The sequence below is a fragment of the Orussus abietinus genome, unplaced genomic scaffold (genome assembly GCF_000612105.2).
Source record: "Orussus abietinus isolate OABI.00-Male unplaced genomic scaffold, Oabi_2.0 scaffold514, whole genome shotgun sequence".
NCBI lineage: Eukaryota > Metazoa > Arthropoda > Insecta > Hymenoptera > Orussidae > Orussus > Orussus abietinus.
Window position 1 is genome coordinate 45,826 of NW_019394675.1, and position 12,044 is coordinate 57,869.

At 36.9% G+C, this 12,044-nt stretch overlaps 1 protein-coding gene across 2 annotated transcripts; it reads right to left on the reverse strand.

Moving 5' to 3' along the window:
• Positions 1-2,532: 2,532 nt before the first annotated feature.
• Positions 2,533-7,794, reverse strand: LOC105703799 (glutamyl-tRNA(Gln) amidotransferase subunit A, mitochondrial). 2 transcript variants are annotated; one of them, XM_012432477.1, is made up of 6 exons: positions 7,702-7,794; positions 7,347-7,467; positions 6,961-7,241; positions 6,604-6,871; positions 6,292-6,417; positions 2,533-4,053 (listed from the first exon to the last, which is right to left on the reverse strand). In XM_012432477.1, the coding sequence occupies exons 4-6, from the start codon at positions 6,818-6,820 to the stop codon at positions 3,014-3,016; spliced, it is 1,383 nt and encodes a 460-aa protein (XP_012287900.1). In that variant the 5' UTR covers positions 6,821-6,871; positions 6,961-7,241; positions 7,347-7,467; positions 7,702-7,794; the 3' UTR covers positions 2,533-3,013. The 2 variants fall into 2 exon arrangements, with proteins under 2 accessions (XP_012287900.1, XP_012287899.1); XM_012432476.1 differs by having other exon boundaries at positions 6,292-6,871.
• Positions 7,795-12,044: the final 4,250 nt, after the last annotated feature.

Consider the following 12,044-nt stretch of genomic DNA (forward strand, 5'->3'; position numbering starts at 1 on the left):
GAAAAAAGGAAAGGTTTGCAGCTGACATGTTAATAATATGATTAATCTGAAACTAATGAAACTCTGTACTGAAAATGATATTAAGTACGCACTGCACCGATAATATCAGATTTATACAAAATTTTAATTTTTTTCTATACACTATAAGCATCTGTGCTAAATTGTGCATCCTTTCTTGGTTATTATTACACATTTTCTCTCCGATGTGCAGTACTGCAATTGTTGGTAATCAAATTGTGATCCATTTTAATTTTTTTTCTATACACTATAAGCATCTGTACTAAATTGTGCATCCTTTCTTAGTTATTATTATACATTTTCTCCCCGATGTGTAGTACTGCAATGGTCGGTAATCAAATTGTGACCCTGTAGCGACATCTGTCGTCGCATTGTCGAACTTGATAATACTGAAATACGCTACGGCGACTGCGCAGGATTACGCGCGAAAATTTAACTTATTTAACACAAACTGTAACATTATGTTCTAATACAAGATTATTAAGTGTTAATTTAGTTTGTAAACAGGAAATAATAGATGTGTAGAAACTTGTTCTAGAAACTACTCTCCATGTAACGCAAACACATCATCGAATGCATCGCGGGTAGCGCAGCCGAAGGAAGTGATGTAAATTGCTACATAATTGCTCCACGGAATGCCTGATTCATTCAATGACGCCCGGATGTGCCATAATTCACTCTAAGCACTGTAATTCGTAATGCCGGGGCAGGCTCGTACGATTAAATCGTAATTTCAATTTGCAGGCACTGTGCACGAGAAACCGATGCGAGTCTGTATCTCGTCGGACGAGGAAACGGCGTAAATTATGAGATTGCGAACCCCTTGGAATTATGTACAATTAACGACATTTTAATGTGAAGTAAAACACCCCTCAAATCAGTCGATTCGAATACAAAACTTTTTTTAAGGGTATTGGACCAAACTGTCTGCAACTTTGACACATGATTCGTGATCACCTAAGAATTGTCCTGACACATTCAAAATTTGGATTTTTCAAAAAAATTGTTTAACTTAGCCCAAACGAGAACCAAAATGGCGTCGAGCTCTCATATTTCGATCAGTATATATTATTGAAGGCTCTGATATGAGAAACGAAAAGGTCAGGACAATTTTACGACAATATAGAACACTCTGGTAATCGATAAACTCGCATTTGAAAGGGGTAAAGGCAAAAAAGTGTCTTATGGGCTTCTATGCTAAAAGATGGAAATACGAGGTCTCGGAGTGAAAATTTAATTGACCCAGAAATAACAGATGGCGCATGGGGTCCTTCTCCAGTCAATTACGGCCCCAGGAAGCATGAATCCAGATGATTTCTGGAGTTTTACTTCGATTTCTTTGTAATTATTGTACGAAAACGACAGGTGGAGTATTCCATTTGGTACAATACCCAATATAATTCGACACAGTTGTCAAAAACGAACGTCGGTAACGTAGGTATTTAGAAAAATCTTCTATATCGATTTCGATCAAGTTCCTCGACGTGTTTCACTTCACCTTAATTATCTTAAGGTGAAGTGGAACCCCCTTCAAATCAGTCGATGCGAAAAAGACACCTTTTTTAAGGGTATTGCATCAAACTGTTGGAAACTTTATATATGTGACTCGTGAGCACTTAAGAATTATCCTGACCCTTTCAAAATTTGGGTTTTCGAACAAAAAAAAAATTGTTCGACTTAACCTAGACCAGAACCAAAATGACGTCGAGCTCGCATATTTCGATCAATATACAATTATTGAAGGCTCTGATATGAGCATCGAAAGTGTCAGGACAATTTTACGACAATTTAGAACACTCTGGTAATCGACAAACTCGCATTTGAACGGGATAAAGGCAAAAAAGTACGTCGGTAACGTAGGTATTTAGAAAAATCTTCTATATCGATTTCGATCAAGATCTTCAACGTGTTTCACTTCACCTTAACGGCGTTCACCACCAAAGTGGGGACGATGACTTCCACCGCTAGATGGCATTAGCATCGAATTCGGTGGGAGGTAACCAAAATGTACTTTCTCGCTCGGGTGAGGGAGACGCGACGCATAATGGGCGGTGTTTAGCAACGGGCGAAAAATGTGTGCGTATTTTGCACGTATAGGACTCACAATGGCTAGACGCCTCTGGACTAGGCGCCGAAATGTGTGTGACCCCCGGCCGCACGCACACGCCAGTTGGATGCTCCGCCTAGAGTCTGCCGACTCTAGGCAAGGGTTGCTAAGGAATGCCCAAATTCCTCGCGAGAAATTCGAAAATACTGAAAAAGGTGCTCCACGGGAACAACGATTTTGAGCGTATTTCTCAACCGCTCGAGCTCAACGAGTGCTCGTTTTAAAGATAAAATGTTGACGTGTGTTTATATGGGAGCGATTTTCGATAAGTGGTCATTTTCATAGAAAAAAGTGCAACGACATAATTTCAATGCCCTTTTAACTAGGAAGGAAAAAAATTCAATTATCTTTTTTGAAAACCGAACTACTACATTTGCGAATGTAACACATAATTAGCCTGTAAGGAGGGCAAAATATTAAGATAAAGAAATTACAGGTTTTTAAAGGTAGGGGTCCATCAACTCCACGTACTTTGAATTATGGAAAATTGTATGGAGCTCATGCTATCGATACAATAAAATCGACAAAAGCACCACATTATTAAACACTATACTGCGTATATTCACGTAGAACTACGTCCTGATGGTGCCAGAAAAAGAAATATTGTTATGTACGCTACCATTTATAGGGGATCGAAACCGTGACACTGTAGGTTTTATGGTCATACATTGCAAGTATAGACAGATAATGCGAGAAGTAGGATCGGTAGAAGTATGACGGCTATATCTCATATTTTCGTAACATTCAATTTCTTAATGTACACCCCATACCTAGCTACAAACGGCCGGAATGGACACAGTTCTACGTCAAAAACCAACGTACAGAACTTGTATATTTTCAATAAAATTGTCTATCTAAATGATTAACAATGTGACAAAACTAGTCGTATCATTTGACCTGATTTAATAAGGATTCATCTTTCAACACGAGGCGTGGAAACTGTACATTTTGTTCGATCCACTTAGCCACCATGAGAAGTCGCTGTTCTTGAAGAAAGGGTGCCATGAGTTGCAGAGATATTGGCAACCCTTTATTAGAAATAGTTATAGGAACATTTACAGCTGGATGACCAGCCATATTGGCCGGCTGTGTGCAAAAGTCTTGAACGGAACACTGAGTCTGGTTATCAGTCGTTGTAAATTCCTGAATCGTAGGGGCATCGGATAAGGTTGTAGGCGTGAGCAGAATATCCACATTGGCTTGCCACGTTTTGTCAAAGTCCTGGGCTATAAGCCTGCGCACTCTCATTGCTTTGACGAAATAATCTTCGTAGTTCTCTGACAGGAGATAATAGTTGCCTGTTAATATTCTGCTTCTAACCACTTCATTGAAGCCTAAGCTTCTCGTCTTGGCATAAAGTTCCTCGGTAGAACTGTCTTCCTCGGCCCTTAGTCCAAACTCTATACCATCGTAGCGTGCCATATTGCTGGCCACTTCGCATTGATTTAGAACCGAATAACAGACTATGGAGAGGTCGGTATGAGGCAGGGACACTTGAACAATGGTTGCACCAGCTTCCTCCAACATCTGCGCCACTTTCCGCCAGCAAAGGTCCACTTCTTCGCTGAGTACCGGAGCGCGATACTCCTTTGGTATTCCAATTTTTAGGTCCGTCATTTCTGGACTGTTGGGTAGCTCAAATGGAATATAAGGTCTCTGCAAAGTCGTCGAGTCCAAGTGATCTGGACCGGCAACGGCATTGAGGACTAGAACGACATCGTCCACTGTCCGAGCCAGAATACCTGGCACATCCATAGAATTTACCAAAGGAATAAGACCGTGACGGGATACCAAACCATAGGATGGTTTCAGTCCAACAAGGCCACAGTAGGATGCTGGATTTCGTGTTGAACCTCCCGAATCCGATCCTAGAGCTGCGAAGCAGGACCCCGTGGCCACGGCTACAGCAGATCCTCCGCTACTTCCACCTGTAATAACATTGTCGTACAGATAAATTGCTCATTACCAGCATCGTTGAATGATAAGAAAACCGCGAGACTTGTAATTATTAACACTAAACAGAGTTGAGCGGGGAGATGTTTCACGCCATTATCGAAAGGGGCTTCCTAGCGCCGTGAAACTGCTTTCAAAGGGGTGAAATGTTCCCTGTCGGTGAAAAAGATCATGCCTATAGATTTCGAATACAGTACAGTACCGATAGAATGAAGTTATCGCCTTTTCGTATTCAGTATCGGGATCCATGTAAATTGGGAAAGAAGGCTATGAATACCAAATAAAGGTGTTATGTGTGGATGGTTGAGATTACGACGCAGCACCCACGTATACCCTGTTTTACCGATCACGATTTCGCCCCTTTGAAAGCAGTTCCAATTTTTGCAGGGGTGTAAAGGGCGTAGGGGGCGCCAGTGGTCCCGTCTCCCTTACAAATAATGGCGTGAAATATCTCCCCGCTCATCTTTGCATTAAAATTGTCGACAATTTATGCAATAAACGAAAATTTTCTGGGCGAAGCTAATTACCTGGGGCAGCTAAAATGTTTCTTGCTCAAGAAATTTCTTGGCTCCAGTAAAATTGATGTTGTACGAATCATTAGTGTTGCGACCCAAATGGTGGCAAGTTATAATATCAAGTGGAAAACCAACCCACCAAGCATACTATGTTGCAATTACATAACATTGGATTAACATGATATATAACGAATGTTATACAAAACATACATTAATATCATGTAATGACAAATTATTATCGTTTGGTAACATTGTTACAAACTTGTTAGGTTCGCAGTCATATAATATTAACATGACATATAACATGTTACCAATATGTTATGTATATGTTACATTACTCGTTTTATAGCAATGTTACATAGCTGTGTACGAAATGGTAATACAAATCTTACTTATATATTAAATGTTATATTACACGTTACAAACGTTATGTAACGTTTATATTATTGTTATGTATCCGTGTTTGGTGGGAAATGAACAGAATTTCATGTACGAAGTTAATGCAAGAACGAGTTCACCGATAACTGTTAGAGGTTCGCGAAAAATAATCAGAATACTATTAAATATAATTATTAAATATAATATTGGGTAATTCTATTAAATTCTAAATTATTACAAAAATATCATTAATTCTTTCAAAATCTTTTACTATTTAAAGTAAATCATCTTTCCATTCTAATACATTTACACGTAGAAAATGTAATGACAATGAGTCCTGAACAGACCTGGTGAAGCTGAAATAATTAAAATTGGGTATTGTTTGTAATTTTCGTTAATTTCATCCGATTTTATTTTGTTGATAGCAGATAAAGATCTATTCAGCCCAAAAATTTCTTTTCTCCTAAAAAGTAATTTTTTTGCTTAATGTATACAGGGTGCGACAAGTTTCCGCGATTTTCGAAAGCTGCACAAAAATGTATCCAGGTCAAAGAAATCAATTTTGAGCGTTTGTTATAAATTTCGTATTTTGAATATTATTATTGCTAGCTTAATAAATATTGTTAACTGATTAGTGATGTTGATTCATTAATTTATGAGACAGATGTGCTCTATTTAAAAGTATTTATAAAACTGTGAATTTTTGTCGCACCCCGTATACCTATGTCTACCCGACCAGTTAAATAACTGGTTTTTAAATATTAGTTCTATTTTTGTCCATTGAGTGTAATAGTCAATTTGGTAAGAACAATAGTAAAGGAATATGGTTTTTAAGTTATAATTAGGAAAAAAATTTCCTTTAATTTAACTTTAACATTTGTATTATTGCCAATTAAACTTATTACATAGAATATATAAAAAGAATTTAATTAAACTAATGAAATTTGTGCAATGAATATGATTTGTATTATCTGACAATATTCAAACAATACAAATGAAATGAAAATACCTGAAATTGCTTTGCATGTCACATTTACATATGGAATAAAATGATATTGGGAAATCATTTTTGTTTCCAAATTAAGACATTCGAGTGGATTATTTAATTGGTCAGATCACCCGTCACGGTAGAAATAGTAATAGTATGTATGTATCATGGAATAAACCGTGATCAAAAAGAGATAGATCTTACAAAATTGATTTAATTGTATATTATAGAAAAAATAGTGGAATCAATTGAGAAGAAATAATACTAAACAAAAATTTTCAAACTAATCACCTGAGCAGCTTGATAGTTCTAGCGTTAAATTACAAACTTACCTGCAATGTGCCAGTTGCTTTCATTATCAGTTTTTCCCATTTCATATGAAGAGTCCTTAGTCACGTACACATAATTAGATGCTACATCCGATCCCCACAAGTTCTTCGTTGGACCATAATACGAATCTACAGTACCAGAGCCCATTGCAAATTGATCGAGATTAGTTTTCCCGACTAATACAGCTCCTGCGCTTCTAAGTCTGCTATATACAGTAGCATCGTACGAAGGTACAAAATTTGACAGCATCAAAGAAGCGCACGTAGTAGGATGTCCTTCTACACAGAAATTATCTTTTACAGCTATCGGAATACCATCCAGCGGTCCCAGCATTTTCTTCTTTCGTTGCCTTTCATCGGATTCTTCAGCCTGCCTCTCCGCTTCATTTGTGGTCACGTTAATATATGCATTCAAAGGTTTTATAACCTGGGTCAATTTAACGGAAGCTTTGCAAACCTCCGAGGGTTGTATCTCACCAGCAGAGATCTTCTTACTTATTTGCTTAATTGGTGACGTTAGTAATTTGTTCATGTCTTCTCATACAGTGTCGACACTTTCTATTTTAGCGCGCTGCTACATAACCTAAAATTAAATGCCGGTAAATAGTAGAAGTTGTATATATACTTCAATTCAGTCAACACATTGCAGCCAATTACATTGTGCATACATACCTCTCGCATGGACAATGTAGTACAGTTGTAAAAGCAGCCGACATAGGAGCTTTAGTTGACATTTTTGACTTTATAGAAACTCGTACGACTTCCATCTACCAGTCGGGATACGAAATAATATCCATTAAGTAATCCCGTGATATTCATATATTTACCATCCGGGATATTATCATTTGAAAAGTTACACGTCGGAATATTACCATCAGGGGCATATTCTATGACTATTTTGTGACTGTATTTTTTAGAAAAGGGTACTTTACAGAAACTCGTACGACTGCCATCTACCAGTCGGGATAAAAAATAATATCCATTAGGTAATAACGTGATATTCATATATTTACCATCCGGGATATTATCATTTGAAATGTTACACGTCGGAATATTACCATCAGAGGAATATTCTACGACTATGTTGTGAGTGTATTTTGAAGAGAAGGGCAATCGCAACAAATCACTCGATTGGAATAGACATTTTTTTTTAAGGAAATTGGGCCGAACTGTCTGAAACTTTGACACATGATTCGTGAGCATATAATATTACAATTATTGTACAGAATTATAATTAATGTACACAAACAACATGTGAAGTATGACATTTAGTACAACACCTAATATAATTCGACAATTCGTCGATATAAACACCTTAAGATGATATGAAAGGTGTTCAGAAATTTAATCGACAGCGATAAATTAAAGTTCATCTATACCTTTCTTGGTAGTAATGCCGTTTTGAATACTCACGTGGTAATATAAGCTGGCGCTTTACGTTACCGACATTTATATTTATGTTGGTCTTTTACAGTCTGCGTTGAGAATTATACGAATTGAAGCGTTCCATATGTCATTTCGGTAAAGTAATGATAAAGAGATTGGCATGAAACTGTCGAAACCCCGTGAATTCATGACTGTTTATATTCCAACAGAACAAAGTCGCCATCTGTGATGCTTAGCTGCAACCAAATTTTTGCTCTAGAAACACGTGTTAGCCACGTGACAAACCAGCGTTCTCTTGCAATCGTTGGTGGAAGTATTTTCCATATTTTCCCTTGTGACTCTGTAATATTCCATTTCTACGGTATTCTAAATTGTCCAAGCAATGTTCTGAAACTTTTCATTTTCGATTCTAAGCCTTCAAGAAGCGTAAAACATCAAAACGTGCACAAACCGCGCTATATTGGTTCTAGTCCATGATAAATAAATAAATTTGTTTATGAAAAATGAAATTTCCTGAGTTTCAGGACGTACTTTCGGGCCTCCATGTTCACGTGGTAAAATTTGAAACGAATCAGTACACCCAATTCGGAGAATACTTTCCCCAATGATTTGATCTGTCAGATATTTATATAGGACAACTTTTTTATATCACCTTAACATTGACTGCATATCCATTGTATGTACAGGTAATCCTTCTATAACACGATAGATAGGTTCCTAGAAAATTCCGCGTTGGGTGAAACCGTGTTATATGAGACTCAGAGCCAGAGCAAAAAGGGGGGATTACGGTCCGAAAACCTATCAAAAACAAACTTTTTTTTTTAATTCCATATAAGCAACTTAATTTTTATTAAAAATATAAATGTATGTATAACACAAAACGAAAGAAAAAAACAAGAAATATTATTTTCATGTAAAGGCACTATAATTTATTATTCCTTCCCGCCATTATTTTAAGGTAATTTAGTTTTTAAATATGTTAAACAAAAATCATGTTATTCAGTGTTGTAGGAGTACAGTGTTGTACAAAGGTTTTCGCAATTTTCTTATTGTGTTAGAGCGAAACAGTGTATAGGGTACAGGGCTATACGAGGGTTCCCGCTATTTATCCTAGCGTATTAGAGCAGGGGGTCGACACTCCTTATGGGAGAGATGTAACGCTGAAGTTAGTTCACCTACTCCAAGCAAAGACTGCGGTGTCGTGATTTTTCAGTCTAATAGAAAGAGAAGAACAGAGAAAAAATTTTCTAACCAATAGCAAGAGACTCCAGGAGATGAAGCGGCGCAGCGTAGATGCGCATGAAAAGTGTCGGGAGGAGTGAACTGACGCGAACATAATCTCGATTAGTGGTGATTAGTGGGAATATTTTTACAGGTTTCGATCAGTTTCGATTACGTTGTGTATTAAATCGCGAACGTGAGTTTGTGAATGGAAGTGTGAGTGAAAGTGTGAATCAAGAACAGTTTGTGGTTTCTTACTATAAAAGAAACATTCCTGACTGATAGATCTATAGAATCTATGAAACTAATTATAACAAAATATTTTATATTAACACAATTTATATGACGGAAAATATTTATACATTCATAATAATTAATATTTTTATCTTATTAAATATTTGACCTTTTAACTAATGTTTAATGTCATTATTTCAGTTCTTACAATGATTTAAAACAGGCGTTGCGCTACTGACACTTTTGTTACTTCTTTTATGTTTAATATACCGTTTTCTTACATTTGTGTGTCAGTTTAAGCAACGTCTGTCTTGATCATTGCAAGTACTTTTTATATCCCAAAAATATCCCTTCGTTTAATAAATGAATTTGAATAGCCCGCCAAATATTTTAGTTCGCGAAGTTTTACTCCAACCGCAGATGGCGGTAGTTCATAAAGCGTTACACCCCAATACATGGCAGTGTCGACCCCCTGTGTTAGAGCGAAACCGTGTTATAGGATGCCGTGTTGTAGGAGGGCTACCTGTACTCCTAAATCCGGGATTTATCAGGTCCGGATACAGTAAATCGCATGTCTCCATAGCATTAATAAATACGCAGATTCAATTCTGAGTTTATCTTTATTATATCATTTATTATTAGTGTCTCGATCAGGGTTGGGTAATTCCCAATTCTTCGAGGTTTTTGACGTGTAGCACGTAACAAAGTAGTTTATCGGAGAAAATCGTAGAAAAGCAATAAATTACGTTTCCATTATGAAGAATGCCGCAGATGGAAGATATACGGCATCTGCTAGGTTATAAACGTCTTTTAGCACATATGTAAACACGGAGATATTTTAAGGAAAAATGAATTAATTTGGCGCTTCTATTAAAACTTGTTTAGGATTTTACGATTTTAATATGCCGGATTCCACAGATTCATGATATATGGACTCGCGAGGTAAACGTCTTTTAGCGCACATATAAACACGTAAAAATTGTCAAGAAATAATTAATTTGGCGTTTGTGTTCAAATTCTTTCGACTAAACCCTGTTTATTATCAAATTTCTAATTGGATTTGTTATTTTTTATTTAAAAATAGGAGGGCGTAATGTACTTTGCGCTCGCGTAGAAAACTAGGGACGTATTATATGTTGTAATCATAGAGCTTATAGACATGAGGTTTGTTCGCGTTGACTGCACTTTCTACCCTCGAGAGTAACGAGGGTACTACACTTTTCTTGAAAAGTGCACAAGGGTAGATACACTTTTGTCGATGTCCCGAACGCCAGAAACCTCACGAAAGTCCAAGATGAACGATTTAGTAAAGAGGTACGCGATTTTGAGGTTATCCGTATCGAATGATGCGGTGCGATGATCCGTATCGCATGATGATGAATACGAAAATGTAATGCTTCTTCTAGCTTTCCTTCTTGAGCCGTCTTCGTTTTCTTCAGATCCTACAATTCGTTCTATTACCTTGTAATTGTAGAAGATGAAAATTCCTTTCACGAATTTCAGATATTGAGGATCAACAAGGGTCAGAATATTATTGCAGTAAAATGAAAAACAATTTAACTCCAACAATGAAAAATTATAGTTTAGTTCATTCCAAACGCGGTTTCGTAGTAATACATAATTATTGTAAATTGTTTCAAACATTATGTACAAAACTAAAATGCTAAATCGTTCTATACATGAAGAAGATGCATTAATAATTACTTCTGTTTATATTACGTTGAGACGTTAGCATAAATTTTCTATTTTTCTGTTTGTTGGTCTCTTCAATTTTGAAATTTGCCGCCAAATTTGCGGGCTACGCTTCTTGCCCTCGCTCGGGAGCGAGGGTAGAAAGTGTAGAGAAAGTATACACTCGGGGTAGATGCCTTCGCAAAGCGAACAGCGATGTCTGCGTCACTTCCGTCAAAACGAACGCCAAAGTGTACACTTTTCGTAAAAGTGTAGGAAGTGTAGGCAAAACGAACAAACCTATGGAGAGGCCATAATAGGAGTGGAGGTCGGTTGAGGAGGTTAGACAGAGAGGTCCCTTTCTGACTCCAAGTGTTACCGGAAGTTCTTACCGCACAAGGGTAGCATATAATGTAGCATTTTTTTGTGACGAAAGGTACCGTACAGATACATAACCTCAAAACGGTTATGAAACGTATCAACTGCAATACCATTCAGAATAAATTTCATAGTGCATCTTTTCATTTGTAAGTAACAAAGAGTTAATGTAATATAATGTAGTGTAAGAATATGTTGTATAAAAGTTAGTTAATTATGACTGCGAAAAAAAGGAAGATCCGAAAAAATACACCAAGTTAATATTGATTCAAAATGAATAGATTTCCAATTGAAAAGGAAAAAAGAAAAAACAAATTTCTTTACAAATTTTACCATTCACTCTAGTGTTTAAATCTCGTGTATCAAAAGCCTAGTAATGCGCGCGCAGCTCACTTCCGGTAACACTTAAGAGTGAGAAGGTCCCTTTCTCTGTCTAACCTCCTCGTAACATCTAACTTTATACGGATACTATAGCAAATGGCCTCTCCATGTCTATAAGCTCTATGGTTGTAATATATGCGTAGAAAACCACGTATATTTCATGACGTACCATACTTACCCAATCCTGGGGGTCTATTCCGTAAAGCAAATTGAGCGAAAATGTGAAAAATGAGTAGCTGACGGTATTACGGAACGTTTTTGGTGGTGAAAATACGAGACCATTCATGTGAACTGGTTCGACACAAATTTTTAAGCGAAATAGCGAAGCGCACAAGAAAAGAGAAAAATAAGCGCCGTGAACGCCATCTTCCACGGATTGTGACACCAAAATTCAAAATGGTAAACCTGGGTGTTTTGATTTTTGGCAACAATTGTATTCGGGGATGTAATAATAACCTTATTAGAAGAAGAAGGGAATTACGTGA

Excerpts from the sequence above, each read along its gene's own strand:
- LOC105703799 (XM_012432476.1), bottom strand. The coding sequence starts at position 6,820 with ATGAACAAATTACTAACGTCACCAATTAAGCAAATAAGTAAGAAGATC. Across the intron at positions 4,054-6,291 it reads AAGCAACTGGCACATTGCAG|GTGGAAGTAGCGGAGGATCT; the intron begins GTAAGTTTGTAA and ends ATGTTATTACAG.